The sequence below is a fragment of the Pipistrellus kuhlii genome, unplaced genomic scaffold (genome assembly GCF_014108245.1).
Source record: "Pipistrellus kuhlii isolate mPipKuh1 unplaced genomic scaffold, mPipKuh1.p scaffold_m20_p_8, whole genome shotgun sequence".
Classification (NCBI taxonomy): Eukaryota; Metazoa; Chordata; class Mammalia; order Chiroptera; family Vespertilionidae; genus Pipistrellus; species Pipistrellus kuhlii.
The window spans coordinates 70,103,796-70,124,130 of NW_023425584.1; the positions used below are offsets into that span (position 1 = coordinate 70,103,796).

Here is a 20,335-nt window from a genome sequence, read left to right on the forward strand (position 1 = left end):
GCCAAACTGGCTAGGGCTCATTAACTACTTATATCATAACATGGGTATTATTCTTCACCTTTCCTAATTCCTAATGTAGTTTTCCTTTTTTCTGGCTATTTTGATTGTTCCGTTGCTTTCTTATAATCCTGTATTCAATTTCCAGCACACTGCTCCACTTCCACATTTTTGTACTGCTTACATTTATGTGCAATATTATTCCTTGCTGCACAGATGTGGAAAGCTAGACATGTTAAAGCTTTTTTTAAAAGCTTGAGTTTTATAAACATTTTAATGTGTAGTTTGGAAAGGATTTATTGACCAAAGTTCTCTAAACTGGAAGTGAAATGCATGCTTTGGTACTTATTTAATAAGCATTTCATTGAGAAATATCAATCTAACTACAAACAAAAACAACACTAAGGATACTGCTTAAATGGTCTCCCAAGCCATCAGGCTACCAAGTCTTCAGCATCACCACCCACATCCAGGCAGGGCAGGTTTCAGAGCAAGGTGTAATGCATTCACACATCCAGGAAATAAGCCTTAGATGAACAAAGTACGTGTGGAAAGGTGTGTGAATGCCACTACTTGTGTTAAAAATATACGGCTGTTTTGGACTGAATATGTGCTTCCTGCCCCCAAATTCCTATGTTGAAGTTCTGAGCTCCAGTGTAGCCGTCTGGAGATGGGGCCTCTCAGGATGTAGAGGTTAAGTGAGATGAGAAAGGTGGGATCCTGACACCCTGGGATTAGTATGGTTCCAGGAGACACCAGAGAGCCCTCCTGCTCTCTCTTCCTCCCTCTACTCAGGCATCAAGTGAGAAGGCAGCTGTCTGCAAGCCAGGAATCAGGTCCTCACAAAAGCCAACCCTGTTGGAACCTTGATCTTAAGACTTCCAGCCTCCAGAACTGTGAGGAAATTGGAACTACTTTCATTATCTAAATTCTGTTAAAAATAAGATAAATTCTGTTAAGCCACCAGTTTGTGGTGTTTTGATAGCCCATGCAGACTAATTTAACAGCTATTTAAAAAAATATGCTGTCTGTATAGAAGGTTTCTAGAATTTTCAAGAACTTGGCAAGAATGAGAGAACTGAGCAGGGGCAGCAGAGGGAATGGGCTTCTGCTTGGTCACCGTGAAACCACTCACTGGGAGGTGCAGGGGGCGGAGCAGTTGTTAGCAGCCTAAGTGAAGGTGCCCAAGCAGCACAGTGTGGCCAGGCCACCTGGAGAGGAGCCGAGGCCTCGCTGTGCAACAGCCACATGAGGGAGACATATTGGCTCCTCCATCCACGGTCTTCCCTTCAGATGAGGTGGCCCCTTGATTGCAGCTTCATGAGAGACCCTGAGCCAGGAAAACTGATAAGTTACTCCCATATTCTTGGCCCACAGAAACTGAAAATAATGAATGTTTGCATTAGGGTAATTTTTTTTTTAAGACATATTTTTTATTGCTCAGCCAGTGTAGCTCAGTTTGTTGAGGTTGCTGGTTCAATTCCTGGTCAGGGCATATGCCTGAGTTTCAGGCTTGATATCCAGAAGGGGGGTATGTGGGAGGAATCTGATCAATGTTCTTTTTTCTCTCCCCCCTCTCTAAAATAATAAAACAGCCAAAACCGGTTTGGCTCAGTGGTAGAGCGTCGGTCTGCGGACTGAAAGGTCCCTGGGTTCGATTCCGGTCAAGGGCATGTACATTGGTTGTGGGCGCATCCCCGGTAGGGAGTGTGCAAGAAGCAGCTGGTCAATGTTTCTCTCTCATCAACGTTTCTAGCTCTCTATCCCTCTCTCCTCCTCTCTGTAAAAAATCAATAAAATATATTTAAAAAAATAATAATAAAACTAAAACAAAAAAACCCACATTGATCTGCTGCCTTTTGTAGGCCCCACACTGGGAAATCGAGCCCACAACCTGGACATGTGCCCCAACCTGGAATCAAACCAGCAACCTCTTGGTGTATGGGATGATGCTCAATCAACTAAGCCATACTTGCCGGGCATAATGGGGTAATTTCTTAAGATAACAATAGGTAAATACCCTTTATAGGTATTACCCATCAAATACCTAAATAACCAATTTCTGCCAGCCATTAGGAAACTCAGAGATTTGCAAATTTGGGGGCTGAAAGGGCCCCTGGGTCTCCGGAGCCACCAGGTTACCAAGTCTCCAGCATCACCATGTCCACGCAGGCAGGTTTCAGAGCAAGGTTTAATGCATTCACACGTCACAGTTATTTTCAGAAACATAGAAAGTCCTAAGTCACACTGTAGATTTCCTCTCGATCCATGCTGAAGGCTGGGGCTGTTCCAGAAGCAGCAGGTGCTGAGAAGGAAGCTGTTGGCACCACCAGTCACCTAAAGGGGGAACAAGAGGGTGAGCAGAAGTCTCCTGGCTCCAGTTCTTATGGGAGAAGAGGCACTGAGTGTGAGGAACACAGATGCTGCAGCCAGGTTCCAGAACCAGGTCTAGCTGTGCTGCAGGTCCTCATCTGTGACATGGGGTTAAAGCCATGGACACTCATGTGGAGGGCAAGCTAGTAATACAGCACAGTGATGATGGTCATGCTGGGGACTAATGGACAAGTCTCACTACTGTGGCCCACCAACTCCACTGCCCCATCTGTAAAATGGGCTCCTCTGTCCTACCCAGGGCTGGGCAGACTGAGATGGCAAGCAGGGCCGAAGCCGGTTTGGCTCAGTGGTAGAGCGTCGGTCTGCGGACTGAAAGGTCCCGGGTTCGATTCCGGTCAAGGGCATGTACCTTGGTTGCGGGCACATCCCTGGTAGGGGGTGTGCAAGAGGCAGCTGGTCGATGTTTCTCTCTCATCGACGTTTCTATTATAGTTCTCTATCTCCCTTCCTCTCTGTAAAAATCAATTAAAAAAAAAAGAAAAAAAAAGAGATGGCAAGCAGGGTGCATGGTCATTCTCCCAGACTGAGCAGTGAACAGTGCCCATTCCCTTGTCCCATAAACTGAGGCTGCCAGCTGGTAGCTCTGTGCCAATAGGCAGGAGATACCTGAAGAGCCTACCCAAGAGTTTTACCCTTAGGCCGGATTCTCCAGAGTGAACAGTCCAGCCTATCAGCTCTGCTGGCCCAGGCCTGGAAATATGGGAACCCACCTTGCGGAAGTTCACTCCTCTGCCATGGGAGAATCATGGGGTTCACCTGCTGACAGCTGCTGAACTCACCAGAGGGGTCTGAGGAGGTCACTTTAGTCCTTCTTAAACTTGCCGTTGATGTAGGGCACCCAGTCCAGAATCAGCCGCCAGTCGGTGGCCCACACTAGCCCCACGGCGCCCACGGCGCCCCACATGCCGGCCGTGGGGATCCTGTGAGAGGACAGTGAGGGGTCAGGCCTCCTGGTAGCACATGTGGGTCGCTCCCCCATCCCCAGCTACTGTAATATCAAGTACCCACCATGCACTGGCCCCTGTTCAGTGTGTGAACACATCCTGCTGATGATCCTGCCGGGTGGGCACAAACAGAGGACTCTGAAGTGACTCCACTCCGATCTGCTTTCAAATTGGGATCTGCCTAAGATTTTATTTGAGGAATTTGCTACTAAAAAAAATCCAAACCTGCCCAGCCAGCATGGCTCAATGGTTGAGCACTGACCTATGAACCAGGAGGTCAGGGTTCGATTCCTGGTCAGTGCACATCTCCTGGTTGCACGCTCCATTCCCAGGGGTGCGCGTGAGTGTGTGCAGGAGGCAGCCCATCAATGATTCTCTCTCATTGATGTTTCTCTCTCCCTCTTCCTTCCTCTGAAATCAATTTAAACACACACATACACATACAAACAAGTTGTAACCACAATTGCAACAGCTAATATGTGCATACAGGCACCATATATATACATTTTACAGTGATTGGCTATCCCCTGCAACAGCCTAGAACTGAAGGAGGCATGAATATCAGGGTCTGTTTTACAGATGAGAACAGGCACAGAGTGGGTGAGTTACTCCCTTGAGGACAGTCTTATAGATCTCGTTTACTTTCTTTTGTCCACTGCCTAGAACATCAGCCACAAAGGTTCCATTTATTGCTGTGTCTCTGGCACCCAACAGTGCTGTGTGCTAGCACATAGTGGGTGCTCAGCAAGTGCTTACTAACAAAGCCTGGATGCGTTTGTAGCTGCTCTGACCAAGTCCAGATGAGAACGAACCAATTGAGCCTAGTTCGGGAGGCCAGAGCCAACAGGGGAGAGACTGCGTCGGCTTTGGTGGTCTCACCAGATGCACCAGGGACAGCCTTCAACCGTCCCGCGCACGGGTCAACCCAGCTGTCAATCGACATCAGCGTCCGCCTGGAGGTCCGCCATTGTCCAGAGGCCGCTCCGCTCCTGCCTGAGCTCGGAGAATGGCCTGCCAAGTGTAGGCCCCCCTTTCTTAGCTCCTTATGCAGCCACCCCAACCCCATCTACTTCTCACAAGGGTTCAGAGGCAGATGCGGCCGTGGGCTTCATGCTCCCAGTCCAAGGTCATTTAAAAAGTCAAAAACAAAGTCGGGAACATACAGGTTTAGTTTTCAGGCCCGAAGAGCTGAGCCGAGGATGCTGGGCGGGACAGGGGGCGCGCGCCTCCCGGTGGGCAACGTCGCGGCCTCAGGTGGGGAAACGGGCTCAGAGTGGTCCCGCCACGGCCGGGAGACCACCCCGTACGAGAGCGTGTGCCTGGGCCAGACCGCTCCGCCTCTCGGTGCCTCGGTTACCCTATCTGTGGCCCAGCACAAAGTTTGGGGGCGGCGTTGCGCGCACGGATTGGGGCCGCCCAGCGATGGGGCGGACCGGGAAGGGTGGGCGCGGGGTACGAAGGGTAGAGGCCGCGACCTCACCAGTTCTTGGCCAGCTGGAGGTAGCGCGGGCCCAGGAACTTGCTCAGCATCGCGTCGAGGTCCGCAGCTCAGGGTGACCCCAGTTGCTCCAGGCCGGGACGCACGACCTAGGCGCGCAGAGATGCCCCGCCCCGGGTCGACAGACCACGCGACTTCCGGAACCCCTGGCCGCTGCGCGCGCAGACCCGGAATACATAAACAGTCACTTCCGGGGCGGGACGGATGACGTCTAGTCGCGGGCGAGAGTGGGCGGGCTTACGGACACGTGACGCAGGAACTCCGGTGCAGCCCCTCCAGTTCTCTTTCCTGCCCGCTGTCGCTCCCGGTGGCCCACCCCCCTCGGCTGCACGGCCTGGGGCAACTAAGGACGCCCCGCGACCTTTGGCCGGGAGCTTCGTGTTTTCACTCCGTGCCAGACTTTATTTACAGTTAACGAAACTGAGGCCAAGCTAGGAGGGGACTTGTCCAGAGTTGCCCAAAGCGGCTGGGTGCGAGGTGAACCCGCTTCTAGAAAAGTCGGGCTGTTATTGACCCGCTGTCCATGGGGCCTTGGCCAAAAGGCAGACCTTCCCCAAGTCTGTTTGCTCCCCGCGATTGTCTGTTGGAGATTTTCTGCACGTTTCGTTCGTGAGTGCGGTGCTCCGGCGAGACCCAGGCGCTCAGGATACCCGAGTCTCCTGATAGATGCGCCGCCGGGCCAGGTCCTCCCCTTCATGGCTGACAGCCGCCCAGCGTGGAGGCTGCAGTTCCGGAGGTAAGCCCCGGGTGCCGTGGGTGTGTTACCAAACCCTGCCGTGGCCTCCGTTCTCCACCCACAGGGGCTGCAGGTTCTGACCTGACCCGACTCCTGGCCTGAGACTGGGAACCGGCCATAGTATGTAGTGACGATGGTCTGGTTCCTCATTCTTTTCAGTTGCCTGAGAGTTTTTGAGTTTAAGTATGAGAGAGAACCTGAAAAGTCTCTGTCCTTGATGGAAACTTAAAAAGTAAGAAATAGGGGCCGTCATGGTTGTCGAGAGAGGAGAAAAACCAGAATAAAGCTCTCTGAAAAGACTAGCGAACATAGGCATGAATGTCGGGCTACGGGTCTTGACCCAGCAGTTCCTGAAGCTCTACCTCTAATGCTCTTCCTGCATAATGTATGCCAGCTCATAAGGCAGAATGCTTTTCCTTTTAGGTGATAAGAAAAGCAGGAACCAGTGTAAGAGAAAAGTTTTATGGCATGTTGTGTAGCTTCAGACATGGCTGGATTCAGGAGTTTAGCAATATCATTATGAATCTCTCCCTTTTCACCTCTCAGCCCTTTTCTCCGTGTCACCCTCATTCACTGGCAAACTCTTTCTGGGCAGTATCTCCTGCAAACTCTGGGTTCATATTTCAGCAGCCTTTGCAAGAAGATGGTACCTCTTTCCCAGTAATTGCAGGAAATGCCCTAAAGCTGGTTCTTGTTAACCTGCTATGGAAACAGGGCAGAGCCCACCTTTCTTAAACGAGGACATGGGCTGAAATGAAGAGGATGGATCCCCAAGAGAACAATCAGATTCTGTGACCAGAGGAGATGGGGGGTGGCAGGGACTGCTGGCCTCACTCCCACCCTGCTGACCCTCTGCCCAGGCCTCCTGGATTCCCTGGGGGTTTCTATCTGCCTCTAAGGGGGGTACACAGAACTCCTTTCTTGTGTTTACTGATGCAAAATTCACATAACCTACTATTAACCATTAAAGTGTACAACTACCACCCCTATCTAGTTCCAAAACATTTTCATCATTCCTAAAAGAAGTCCCATCCCCATTAGCAGTCACACCCCATCCCTCCCCAGCTCCTGATAACTATGAGTCCACTTCCTGTCTCTGTGGATTTGCCTGTCCTGGACATTTCACATAGACGGGATCACACTGTATGGCTTTTCTGGTTTCTCTCACTGAACATCATGCTTTCAAGGTTCATCCACACTGTAGCAAGTGTTAGTGCTTCACTCCTTTTTTCAGTTATAGTTGATATTCAATACAGTTTTATATTAGTTTCAGGTGTACAGTATAGGGTTCAACTTTTGTACAATTTACGAAGGGATCCCCCCCATAAGTCTAGTACCCACCAACTGGCACCATACATAGTTATTACGGGTGCCCCAGCCCTTTTCATGGCTAAGTAATATTCTAGTATCTGAACGGACACATTGTGTTTGTCCACGCATCTGTGGACATTTTTTAGATTTCTACAACTTTATTGACATATAAAAATGCACGTCACACATACAGGTTGGTATTTGGACATGGGTGTATCCGTGAAACCATCACCACTGCTGATATGATGAACATCTTCCCTGCCCCTTTCCCAGTTCCAGACACGATTTGTCTGCTCGCTGCTGCTATTTATTAGCCTGCATTTTCTAGACTTCTTTATAGACAGTCATATAGTACGTTGTCTTTGGTGTCTGGCCTCTTCCACGGAACATAAGTATTCTGAGTGTCATCCATTTGTTCCATCTGTCAGTGGTTGGCTGGCTCCTTCTGTTGCTGAGCTGTTGTCAGTCTGTGCATAGATCTGTGTTTTCCTTTCACTCACCTGGTGAAGGACATGCTGGTTGTTTCGTTTTTTTTCTATTACAAATGAAGCTTCAGTGGACCGTCGTGTCCAAGTAGAACATGTGTCTTGGTTTCTTTTGGGTGGGTGCCTGAGAGTGGAGGGACTGGCTCACAGGAAGCGTATATGTAATTGTTAAAGAAACTGCCAAACGCCGGGACCGGTTTGGCTCAGTGGATAGAGCGTTGGCTTGGGGACTGAAGGGCCCCGAGTTCGGTTCTGGTCAAGGGCATGTACCTTGGTTGCGGGCATACCCCAGTAGGGGGTGTGCAGGAGGCAGCTGATCGATGACTCTCTCTCATTGATGTTTCTAACTCTCTCTCCCCCTTTCTCTCTGTACAAAAATCAATAAAATATATTAAAAAAAAAAAAAAAGAAACTGCCAAACTAAAAATTTGACGTATAATTGATAAATGACATTACACTGGCTTCAGGTGTGCCACCAGTTTTCTGAAGTAGCTGTAGCCATCCACCAATCACGAGAGTCCTGTGGTATTTGTATGTTTTACCATTTTATTAAAAAATTATTTTTAAGTTTATTTCAGAGAGAGGAAGGGAAACAGAGAAACATCAACCAGCTGCCTCCTGCACACCACCTACTGGGGATCAAGCTAAAAATCTGGGCACCTGCATTAACCAGAATTGAACGGGTAACCTCCTGATGCATGGGACAATGCTCAACCAGTTGAACCACACCAGTCAGGCTGTTTTACTATTTTTTAAAAAAATATATATATATATTTTATTGAATTTTTACAGAGAGGAATAGAAAGCTAGAAACATCAGTGAGAAACATCGACCAGCTGCCTCCTGCACACCCCCCACTGGGGACGTGCCCGCAACCAAGATACATGCCCTTGACTGGAATCGAACCTGGGACCTTTCAGTCCGCAGACCAATGCTCTATCCACCGAGCCAAACCGGTGTTGGCTGTTTTACTATTTTAAGAAGGACACACTATATTAGTTTCCTATGGATGCCATAACAACTGACCACTCTGCTCACCAGCTGGCTAGAAACAACAGGATTTAACCTCTCCCAGTTCTGGGGCCAGAAGTCTGAGATCAAGGTGTCACGGGCTGTGCTGTGCTCCCTCTGGAGACTCCACAGGAGGGTCCTTTTTCCCTGTCCAGCTACTGGGGCTTATAGTGTCTCTGGCTTGTGGCCACATCACTGCAGTCTGCTTCCTTGGTTCTGTGGCCTCTCTCTCTCTCTGTCCTGTCCTCTTATAGGGACAGTCATTGATTTGGGACTCACCCTGATAATATAAAATGACCTCATCTCTGATCCTTTCCTTGATTACATATGCAAAGCCTGTTTTCAAATGCAAGTCCTCACTTGACTGCACTTCACAGATGTTGCATATTTTTTGTTTGACCAGGGAATTCCCCAATTAATCGTTTTTTCCCCTTCACTTTTCTTAGCACTTATTTTATGTTGAATGTTAAATTTACTCTTGGGTCCTAAGTTTTAAAAAAAATATATATTTTATTGATTTTTTTACACAGAGGAAGAGAGAGGGAGAGTTGGAAACATTGATGAGAATCACCGATCAGCTGCCTCTTGCACACCCCGCACTGGGGATGTGGCCGCAACCAAGGTACATGCTTTTGACCGGAATCGAACCCGGGACCTTTCAGTCCCCAGGCCAACGCTTTATCCACTGAGCCAAACTGGTTTCGGCTGGGTCCAAGTTATAATCTCCTCATTTCCTCTGGGAAATCATCTCCATTTTCCAGGAATTACTCATTCACAGAGCATTCCAGCATTTCATATCTTAAGTCCCAGAGTTCTCACGCATTCCTTATGGACCTTCATTAGGTGTCCACAGTCCTCCTTTCCTTCCTCAACGACGCACACACCATCTGGTGTCTCCTTGAACGGAGGCGGGCTCGGCGGGGCTTCAGAGGCTTCTCCTGCAGCTCAGAAGGGCATGTAGCCACCAGAGAGGGCATTCTTTAGGCCCCAAATTGAAGGCAAGACCCTCCATCAGCAAAATGGTTACAGCTTGCTTCATTGCGGTGGTCTGGGACTGAGCCCAGCGTATTTCCAAGGTTTGCCTGTAAGGCGCTGTTGACGGGTTCCAGGTCCACCGTCAGCTGCTGCAGCACAGTGACCTGAGGTCGCCCACCACGGAATGGAATGGCCTCCCTCCCTGGCCTGTGACAGGGCTGGTCCAGGAGGCTGGACTCAGCGGGTCCTCATCAAGCCTTGGCCCTGTGTGGCTGCCTCCTGAGAACTGGAAGGGCTGCCTGGGGGCCCGGATGGAGGTGTGCAATGGGCACCTAACAAACCACACACCGACATCACTACTGTAAGACATGGACATACCCATCGTTCTGTTTCCCTGAACTCCAGCTCCTGCCCACAGGATTTCTCTGAGCTAAGCAGACTCTCCTTCCAGAAATCTCCATGGAGCCAACCCTTGCTGAGACAGAGAAGGAATGCCTCACTTGGTGAGGATTTAGGCACCTTCTAAGATGTATTTTTAAAAAAAATCTTTTTATTGATTTCAGAGAGAGGAACGGAGAGGGAGAGAAACGAGAATCATCGATTGGCTGCGTCCTGCACACCCCCTACTGGGGACTGAGCCCACAAACCAGGCATGTGCCCTGACCAGAAATGGTACTCTGACCTTCCAGTTCATGGGTTGACATCCAATCATTGAGCAACACCAGCTGGGCTAAGAAGTATTTTTAAACACCTTTGTTGAGATATAATTCACATACTGTGCCGTTTACCCCTTTAATACGACAATTCCATGGGTTTGGGTGTATTGCATTATTATTTTTATTTTACTTTATTGATTTTTTACAAAGAGGGAGAGGGATAGAGTTAGAAACATCAATGAGAGAGAAACATCAATCAGCTGCCTCCTGCACACCCCCTACTGGGGATGTGCCCACAACCAAGGTACATGCCCTTGGCCGGAATCGAACCTCGGACCCTTGAATCCACAGGCCGATGCTCTATCCATCAAGCCAAAAACAGTCCAAGTATTGCATTATCTATTTAAAAAAGTAATAGGCAGTGAGTGTCCTGGCCGGTTTGCTCAGTGGTTAGAGTGCCAGCGTACAGACCAAAGTGTTGACGGTTAGATTCCTGGACGAGGGCACATACCTTGGTTGCAGGTTCCCACTTTCTTGTCCGCCCCTTGCCCCCTTCATTGCTAAGCACACAGCTCCTGAGAAATCCGGAGACAGCGAGCATTGTCTGATGTCACGTTTATTGCTATAGTGCTTCATGTACAGGACAGGTCTCCACATTGACTTTAAAGGGGTCATTTAAAATTTCCAAAGAATCTAGCCAGCTGTGTGGACACTTCCATAAAATTATTTTTCTTAAAAAAAATTTTAACTAGTTATCTTGAGGCACTCAGAGCACAATCCCCCTTAACTGTGGCTTTTCCCTCCCCCAGTGCTACTTCTTCCCCTACTGGGTTCATCACATTTTACATAATTTAAATTCTTTATGTAAGACGTAGTTCAAGTCTGCAGACCTCCAGGGCACTAGGGCCCTCAGCAAGACCAGAAGCAGAATTAAGAGGGAAACTGAGGCAGGTTCCCCGAGAAACAGGAACCAACAGACCAATAGGGTCACCAGGCAGAGTCCACCCCCCACCCTGCAAGCTGATGGCTCCTCACTGTCCTGATGGGCTTTGGAAGGAAGACCCCAGAGGAGAACCTCCACGATGTCAGGGGTCAGGAGGTGGCCCCAGCCTCAAGCCCAAATTTCCTGCTTGGTGCTGGCCATGGGATTCCCTGGAGCGTCTTGCAGGGCACTTTGCTCCCAGCCTTGGGGTGTTAGTCGTGGGGGAGGGAGGGCACTTGGGATGGGGGTCAGGTGGCTCTGGAAGTTGGGGAGGGTGGAGTCTTGGGGAAAGGCTGCTATTGGTGGGGTGAATGCAGCCAGCCTGGGGGTCCTTAAGGCCTCTTTTCTTAGGGGGGGTAGGAGGGGAGAGAAATAAAGGTAAGGAAACCAAGACCCCAGCAGGCCTGAGCCTATTCCTGGGTGGCCAACCATTCCGGTTTCCCTGGGAACTGCAGGGGATCCAGGGATGCAGATGGTCAGTGTAAACATGGGATGACATAGACCTCCTCGTGACATGGAAGACAGAGGGGACTTAGGAGGCCTGGGACACCAGGCACATAAACCTGAGGGTGCCCCCTCTGGTTCTGCAGCTGGACAGTAATTTTGGCAGGTGCATAGCCTTGGGGTTTTTCTGGGCAGAGGGACCTTCTCCCTGCTCTGTCCATGGCTTTATCTTTGGCCCCTCCACACCAGGACAGCCACTTGGTGGGGTAGGCAGGGGGTGAGTTTTCTAGGCTGGCCTCAAGCTGCTGCCCCACTGCCGGAGTGCAGAAGGGGGCTTGGGTCCCCAGGTCAAAGGAATGAAGGACAGACTGGAGTCTGGGAAGGCCCACAGCATCGTGCTTCAGCAGTGCAGTCCCCATGCCCTGGAATGTGGGTAACACCACAGCTCCCCGCTCTGGAGGACTGCAGGCTCCGGGGGAGGTGTGGGGAGGTGCCTGGGGTCCAGTGACACCTGGAGGGCCTTTGGCATTTTCGCCTGGGAGGAGCACCTCCCGGAGACCAGGTCTCTCTCCTGGAGGGAGAGGATAGGGTGGGGAGGCCCCCATTGGGGAAAGGCCCACTTTACTCCAAAGCAAGAAAACAAAATCCAAACATCTAAAGAAATGAGACCACCCACCTATTCTGTGACCCGCGGCTGGGCTCCTGGGACAGGGGCGGGGACCTCAGGTTTACAGTGGAGTCTTTTAAATACAACTTTTAATCTGGTTGATCGTGAAATGTAATGCTCAGTTCTAGAAACAGCAGCAGAAATACAAGAGACACGAAACTTTTATACAAAACATTTGTTGCTTATAAAACATATGCAAAAACAAAAAAACAAAGGCAACCTCCTTGCTAATTTTCTTCTACGTTAAAAAAAAAATCTCATAACTAGCGTTTTTATTTTCCTTAAAAAAAAAAAAAAACCAGGCATAGGCACAATTTGCTGGTGGCTTCTGAAGAACAAGCCAGTTTTTCACAGCGTCTCTCCAAGTGATATGTTTTATCTTTCCCATGTCTTATACTTAAGGCATTTTTTTTTCTGATGAAGTGTATATTTCTTGTTTGTGTTCCAGTTTTTACCAAAAAACAAAAACAAACAAAAAAGAAAGCTCCTTCCAGCCAGGGCTTGGTAGCAAGGCTGAGATGCAGGTTCAGGATCCATCAGGCAAGTCCCAGCATGTGGGGTGGCTGAGGCCTGGGGGCGGGGACAGCAGGGTCTCCAGGAGGCTCCTGGACCCACTGTCACCTCTAGGGCCCCCATCCCTCGAAGCCTCATTCGTTCGGCTGGTGTAGGCTCAACGCTGACCACAGGTGTATGTGAGGTGTGGACTGGCCGGCCACGTTGAGGATGGACCCAACACGCTGTGTGACCCTTCCAGGTTAGACCGAGGTCAGGTCACTCATCCCAGGCGGGCGGCGTACCTTTCACATGTGCCCGGCAGGGTTGTGGGCCTCGCTCAGGCCCGGGTGGGCTGCTGAAAGCACCATCTGGGGGTCTCCAACCACGCCCGACACCTTCTCCTCTTCCCGTCGCTTCAAGCACGCTGCTTTGGGGTTGAGGTTACGTTCTGGTGGTAGAGGGAGAGCACTGTGGGAGATGACCCCAGAGAGGGAGAACACGAGGTGGCAGGGAGCGGGGAGCATGGCAGAGCGCCAGAGGGAGAGGCAAAAGGCCCTCAGCTACGTGGCTGCCTCCCTTTCTTGACTTGTTTCCCGTCCACTGAGAAGGCTGAACAGGGCTGGGACATTGTAAATTATAAAGAACAGGTCGGGTGTTCGGGGGACATCAGAGTCTGAGATGTGGAGGGAGCCCAGGAGCAGCGCACACCTGTCTCCAGTGAAGCACCATTGGCATGCAGGTGGGAAGGGAAGAGGGTGGGGACTCCTGGCCTGGGCGCCTACCTCGCACCTGCTGCTCCAGGCCCAGGATGACCTGCACGGCCTGCTGCAGGATGAGCAGTTTGGTCTGCGCCTTGTCCGACTTGAGGTGCATCTGGCACATGCGCCCCAGCTCCCGGAAGGCCTCGTTAATGTCCCGTACACGCACCCGCTCCCGCGCGTTATTGGCCATACGCCTCTCCCGGTCCCTCAGGTCTTTCTCTTCCAGGGACAGCACCTCCTCCGTACTGCTGGGTCACAGCACCAGGGCCTCTGTTAGTTATGTGCGGGGCAGGGGTTGGCTGAACAGTGGGCAGGTGGGTAAGCAGGGCCAGGGTCATGGAGAGGGCACCCATTGGCTGTGTGTGTGTGTGTGTGTGTGTGTGTGTGTGTGTGCGCGCGTGCGCGCACGCGCGCTGTATGGCAGTGCAGGGTCAGGTCTGTGACTTGTGTTGTGGGTGGGCACCATAGGGTAAGTGCGTGTGCCTGGTGTGTGCATGCTCATGTCCATGAAAACGTGCTCCTCGCTGAAACCGGCTTGGCTCAGTGGTAGAGCGTTGGCCTGTGGACTGAAAGGTCCCAGGTTCGATTCTGGTCAAGGGCATGTACATTGGTTACGGGCACATCCCCGGTGGGGTGTGTGCAGGAAGCAACTGGTCGATGTTTCTCTCTCATTGATGTTTCTAGCTCTCTATCCCTCTCCCTTCCTCTCTGTAAAAAATCAATATAAATCAATTAAAAAAAGAAAGAAAATGTGCTCTTGGACTGGAAAGCTTACAGTGTGCCCGTGACAGTCCCAGGCCAGGCTGTGTGTGTGGCTGTGTTGGAGATGTGACCAAAGCCCACCTGTCCCCAGGAGGCTTCATGGGAATGGAAGTGGGTCTGATTCCCATCTATTGCTTGCCCGTCCCACGTGCCCTCGGACTGGCCAGCGCCCCTCCTGGGACGACGACCTTCCCCGTTCAGAGCAGTCACCTGCTGTGAGGGAGGCTGGCTCTGCCTGGCTTGACAAGCCAGGTGGAGGGGATCGGGAGACTGCCACAGCAGGCAAAGGCCTGGGGAGACCTCTAGGGCTGGGGAATGGCCTAGGATACTCAGTCCCACAAGGAGCCACCAGTTCACACCCTCCAAGACCCCCACATTGGACTCTGGCTGCCCCGACAGCTGGCCCTCGAGTCTGGGTGGGAGTTAGTTCCCTGGGCCTGGGGCTCCGCGGCGGCTCCAATCTATGGAGCGCGGTGTGTGCCAGCACTGAGCTGAGAATCTATCTAAATGGGAGCGTAGACACTGCCTCCCGATGGGCTACACTCAGCCCGGCCCCGAGGAGCTGCGTGGCCATGTGGCTTTGGGTAAGTGACCTCACTCTGTGCCTGTTTCTTTCTGGGCAGGACTGGGGCTAACTGAAATCAGGACACCTGCCACACTCAGCTGAAGACAAAGGAAGAAGGCCCGGCACATGGTGTGCCAAGATGTGGGAACCTGGACCTCCGGTGCCCTGTCCTGCTCCTGTGCTGGGGGGAGGGGGGCTGTTGCCCTCACCCTGCCTGCTGGCCCCGGAGCCCAGGACAAGCGCGCAGACCAAACTGACAGCCAGGCCCAGAGGCTGGTGCTCCTCGGTCCTCTTTCATCCCTCAAGTCTCCACAGGTGGCTTTGAGGGAAAAAAGGGCCCAAGGTTGCTCCTAGCCATCCGGTGCTTGGGCAGCAAGTGCGAGGTAAGGAGGGGCTGCCGGTGGAAGCAGAGACGGACAGGCTGGGTGGGGGAAGAGCGCAGAAGTCAGAGCAGAGAAGAGGATGCAGGACACACACGGCATGACGCCCACACCAAGTGCAGATGCGGAAACCTGAGAGCTGAGGGGACAGTGCAGGGTGGGCCAGAGCCCCAGCTCCAGTACAAGCGACAGTGCTGCAGGAGAAAAAGGGTTAATGGGTGCGCAGGACGGGAGGAGTTAAGGAAGCAGCTGGTGGGGATAGGGATTCACCTGGGGTGGGGTGGGGTGGGGTGGGGGCGGGACAGGGTGATTTCCAGATCTCCCAGCCCTGGGAAAGGGGTTAAACTCCACCTGCAGATGGGGTTTGATGGGGTCCTACGAGGTATCTGCTCAGAGACAGTGACAGCCTCTGGGCCCAAGGAGACCACAGGCCACTGCTGGCCAGGCTCTGGGGCTTTCCTGAGGTGGAAGGACCGGGGTCCCTAGAGCCACAGTGCCAAGGACCGTAGGATTAGGGGTCCAGTCTCATCTCCCGTTCCAGAGGGGACACGGGGCCAGGCAGAAGGCAGCTGGTTCGGGGTGGGAGGACCGTCATTAGGGGGCGAGGGGTGTGTGTGTGTGTGAGACAGGGACTGGAAGAGGATGCTCACTGCAGGGAGAAGGTCCCTATGAAAAGCCAGTCACTGCAGGGGGCAGTCACTGCAGGAGAGGGACTCGGAGGGGAAGGAGAGAGCGCGGGCAGAGGCGATGGGAGGGGAGCGGCGCCCCCACTGACCTCGCACCTGCTGCTCCAGGTTCAGGATGACCGACACGGCCTGGTGCAGGATGAGCAGTTTGGTCTGGGGCTTCTCACTGTTGAGGTGCAGCTGGCACATGCGCCCCAGCTCCTTAAAAGCCTCATTGATGTCTCGGACCCGCAGCCGCTCTCGTGCGTTATTGGCCACCCGGCGCTCCTTCTCCCGCTCAGCCTTCTGCTCTGGGGGGAGAAGGTCGTCCTCGTCCTCCTCCGGGCTACGGGGGTGGGGGAGGCCGGGGGGCCAGAGGGAGACAGTGAGACGGGGAACAGGCGCAGGGCCCGCCGATGCCTCGCGGTGTGAGCGCCACTGGTGTGAGCACTGTGTGCGTATGTGAGTCCTGACAGGTGGGGTAGGGACCAAGGAGGGGCTGGCACCTGGTCCGGATCCTGGGGGCCTTCAGCTCCTTCTTCTCCTCTTCTGAGTTGTCGGCCACTGACACGTTCTCCTCATCCTCCTTCTCCTCCCGCTTGATCTCACTGGTACCTGAGGAGGTGCCCCTGTGACCAAGTCCTGCAAGAGGCTGGGGGTTAGGGTACTGCCACCTCCAGGGCCACTTGGCAAGTCCCCTTAGACCTTCTTAGGAGGGGTGAGAGCTCTCCCACCCCTCCCATCTACCTTACACACATACAGGCACCTAATTACAGAAAAATTAAGGAGACCTTTAGAAAGACGTGCATGAAAGCTTCAATGTGGCCTAGGGACAGAGAAAGAATTTATAAATACTAAAGCAGCGGTCGCCAACCGACTGATGGTCCATGGGTCTGAAAGGTTGGTGACCGCTGCACTAAAGAACTGTTTCCAAAATAAATCAATAAACTTGACTGTTGTACTCCGAGAATTTCAGATCACTAGGATATCTAAGAAGATATGCTACATGATAGAAATACTTGTCACCTGTAAATCAGCAAAGGCTAGATCTCCACTCATACAAATCAATAGGAAAAGAACAGATTCCTCAACAGGGAAACGGGCAAAAAATGGAGCAGGTGTTTCATAGACGCAGAAATCTGGATTATCACATCGAGAAGTTCCAGAAAGCACCTGACAGAAGCAGAGTGGGAAGCAACCTATCGTCCCAGGTCAGGCCTGGGCCCATTCTTAGCCGCTTACAGGGAGGCAGACGTCACAGGCAGCATGAGCAAGCAAACAGATGCAAGGGAACATCTGCAGGATGCCGATTTTTGAAAGTTCAAAAACCATGTAAACAAAATATATGGTTTCAGGGGAAACAGTTACACCGAACTCAACTACATTGGGGTACAAATGGCAAAATGCCGACCACAGGAAATAGCTCAGGGTTCTTCCATGGATGAGCTGAGGGGAAGGGGAAAGAATCTGCGCATAAAGCTTAGGGCTCCCCCTCAGCACTGTGGACACTGGGGCTGGGTCATGCTCTGTGGGGCAGTCCTGGGCGTTGTGGGGTGGTGAGCATCATTGGCCACCACCCACTCAATGCCAGGGAGCACTCCCAAGTCATGAGAACCACAGATGCCAGGTTCCCCTGGGTGAAACTCTGGGTATGGAGAGACATGAAAGCGCTGACTTTCTCTAAAAGCCAGGCTGGCTTTGGGGGTGGGACAGGATGGGGAGGGTCCCCAGGCAGGCATGAGAGACCCTACGTTTTTTTAAAAATATATTTGATTTTTTTTAAAATATATTTTTTATTGATTTTGTACAGAGAGGAAGGGAGAGAGATAGAGAGTTAGAAACATCGATGAGAGTCATCGATCAGTTGCCTCTTGCACACCCCCTACTGGGGATATGCCCGCAACCAAGGTACAAGCCCTTGACCGGAATCGGACCCGGGTCCCCTCAGTCCCCAAGCCGACGCTCTATCCACTGAGCCAAACCGGTCCCGGCTGATTTTTTTTTTTTTTTTTTTTTTTTTACAGAGAGGAAGAGAGAGGGATAGAGAGTTAGAAACATCGATGAGAGAGAATCATCGATCAGCTGCCTCTTGCATACCCCCTACTGGAGATGTGCCCGCAACCAAGGTACATGCCCTTGACCAGAATCGAACCTGGGACCTTTCAGTCTGCAGGCCGATGCTCTATCCACTAAGCCAAACCGGTTTCGGCGTCCCTGCTTTTTATAATTTGGGTTGCATGGTGGATCCCAGGGTGCTTGGTATGTTAGGCAGCCTTGTCACATACCAACATCACACTAGTATCACATGATGTATATTTTTCACTAGGTTGATACAAGGATGGGGTAGGTAGAAGTCAGGGATTGGCCACTGCATGGTGAGGGATCCCTGGACCTTCACTGGGCCTTGTTCTCCCCCGCTGCAGCAGCACCAGCATCAACTGATCCTAGAACTGGCCACAATGAGACCCAGGCCCTTGATCCCTGGTGGGTGCTTCTGAGTTCTGTCACATTCCTCCCTCCTCTTCTGTGAAGACCTTCTACCAAATGGACACCTGTTCCGCTTACCAAGGGCCTCCCCTCACTGGCCCCAGTACCTTCAAACACATTACCTATTCAGTCTTGAAAGAAAACCTCTAGACCTCGCCCCTCCCACTCCTGTCCCTGGACAGTAACGCCCCAGCATTCCACTGGTGCTGCCCCTGCCCAGGTCACTGACCCCTAGTCTAGGTCCTCACTCTGGTGTCTGACACAGTCTACCCTCCTTCACTTCACTCAGTGCCTCTCCCCATCTGGCCTGACGCTCAGGCCTGGGCTCTGCTTTGTCTACAGTGGCCAGGGGTCCTCAAACTCTTTAAAGTGGGGGCCAGATCACAGGCCCTCAGAGAGCTGGAGGGCCGGACTATATGAACTACTAATTCCTACTGTAACACCTCGGCTGCGCTCACTGCCCAAAAACCTGGCGGGCCGGATCAGACTCCTCTGCGGGCCGCATGTGGCCCGCGGGCCGTAGTTTGAAGACGCTTGGTACACAATGCCTATTGCCCCATCTAGGCTCTTGCCTTTGAACTCCATCATATGCAATGATACCCAGGCCTCACCCTGAATTCCAGACCCAACTCTTATGATCACTTCCACATCAGCAAGTCCTGTGGACTCTGCCTTCAGAATATCCAAAACCCACCCACTTCGGCCAGGCCCAGCACCTGCCCCATCTATTCCTCCTGGACCAGCACAACACTCCTCCCTCGTCCCTAAAGTCTGTCCTCCTAGCAGCAGTCACCAGAGGGCAGCAATGAGCACCTGAGTGAGATCCTGCCTTAGCCTTTCCCCAGTCTGTCCTCACCAAAGCCTCCAAAGGGTATCCCGGTCTGGACCTGTCCCTCCTCTGCTCAGAGCCCTCCAGAGATCCAATCTCTCTCAGAATAAAAGCCCAACACTCTGTGTGGCCTAAGGTCCTACAGGACCTTCCCCTGTCCCCTCTCTGCTCTAGGCCTCCCCTGCTTTTGCTCCTCCCTGATTCTGCTCACATGTCACAACCCTGCTTCCCCCACTATCTTTAAAACTATCGATACAATCCAGCCCTGACTGGTATGGCTCAGTTGGTTTGGCATTGTCCTGTGCACCAAAAGATTGCTGGTTCAATTCCAGGTCAAGAGCACGTGCCCAGGTTTCGGGCTTGATCCCCGGTGGTGGGCATGCAGGGGGCAGCCAATCAATGATTGGCTTTCATGTCAATGTGTCTCTCCCCCTCTCTAAAAATCAATAAAAAACATTAAAAAAATAAAAAAATGTACAATCCACCTGCACCCCCTTTTCCTCAACTGGAAATGGAGGTAGGATAATCCCAAGCCCAACAGAGAATAAACACTTAGCCCAGCCTGGCTGATGCAGTGTCATAAGCCCTCTCTGTCACCCTGTTTTCCTGAGAAGTGATGCCCAGTGACTGAGCATCCTAGGAGGCAGAGCACAGATGACTGAGATGCTGGCTGCCCTGCTCAGGCATGATGCTGGGACTTACCACTGTAGGAGTCAGGTTGCCGAGAGAGGTCAGGGAGGGCGCTGGGCTGGTTGGGGAGGGCCACATGGTTGTGCATGAGGCTGCCACTGCCCGAGAGGCCATCCTCAGAATGGCTGCCTCCAACCTGTAGACCAGGAGTGGATGAGTCAGGGCTGGTCAGGCTCCCACCAACCGCCAACCTCGCCCCTCCCTTGTCCAGCACTTACCAAGCTGGTGTGCCGCCCACCCAGTGGCATGACAGGGCCGGCAAAGCCTGAGGCCAGTGTTCCATGGCTGGGCAGTAACCCGTGCACATCGCCCGAGGTACCCACGGCATGGCTGCGGAGCACGTGGATGGCCTCATCCAGGTGGTCTTCCATCTTGTTCTGCTGTGAGAGCGGGGGGTGAGTAACCTGGCTGCCAGCACCCCTGCCCAGCCCTGTGTGGTCTGGCCTGAAACATGAGGCTTGGCTGGCCACGGAGACAGTGCTGGACCTTATTCCCAACCTATTAACTACAAAGTTCATTGTTGTCAAAAGGATGCCTAGGGCCTAATGCAAATTCTGCTGGTCACATGAGACCCAATGGCTCTAACGAAAACTCAGTTTCA

The 20,335-nt window shown here is 52.2% G+C and overlaps 2 protein-coding genes across 12 annotated transcripts in view; both read right to left on the bottom strand.

Moving 5' to 3' along the window:
• Positions 1-2,170: 2,170 nt before the first annotated feature.
• Positions 2,171-4,979, bottom strand: LOC118710900 (cytochrome b-c1 complex subunit 10). Its single transcript, XM_036423700.2, has 3 exons — positions 4,816-4,979; positions 3,171-3,311; positions 2,171-2,334 (listed from the first exon to the last, which is right to left on the bottom strand). Exons 1-2 carry the CDS (start codon positions 4,863-4,865, stop codon positions 3,194-3,196), a joined length of 168 nt encoding a protein of 55 aa, XP_036279593.1. The 5' UTR covers positions 4,866-4,979; the 3' UTR covers positions 2,171-2,334; positions 3,171-3,193.
• Positions 4,980-12,243: 7,264 nt separating this feature from the next.
• The window catches only part of TCF3 (transcription factor 3), a 36,428-nt gene continuing 28,336 nt past the window's right edge, over positions 12,244-20,335 (bottom strand). For 4 of the 11 annotated variants that reach the window (XM_045576886.1, XM_045576885.1, XM_036423687.2 and 1 more), the window contains 5 exons: positions 19,953-20,114; positions 19,747-19,870; positions 16,235-16,370; positions 15,839-16,074; positions 12,244-13,043 (listed from right to left, as the gene is read on the bottom strand). In XM_045576886.1, coding sequence (XP_045432842.1) covers positions 12,901-13,043; positions 15,839-16,074; positions 16,235-16,370; positions 19,747-19,870; positions 19,953-20,114 — 801 coding nt within the window. In that variant the 3' untranslated portion in view covers positions 12,244-12,900. Of the gene's footprint in view, positions 13,044-13,377; positions 13,605-15,838; positions 16,075-16,234; positions 16,371-19,746; positions 19,871-19,952; positions 20,115-20,335 lie in introns of those variants that run through there. The other 7 variants (XM_036423691.2, XM_036423690.2, XM_036423697.2 and 4 more) reach the window with 7 other exon arrangements.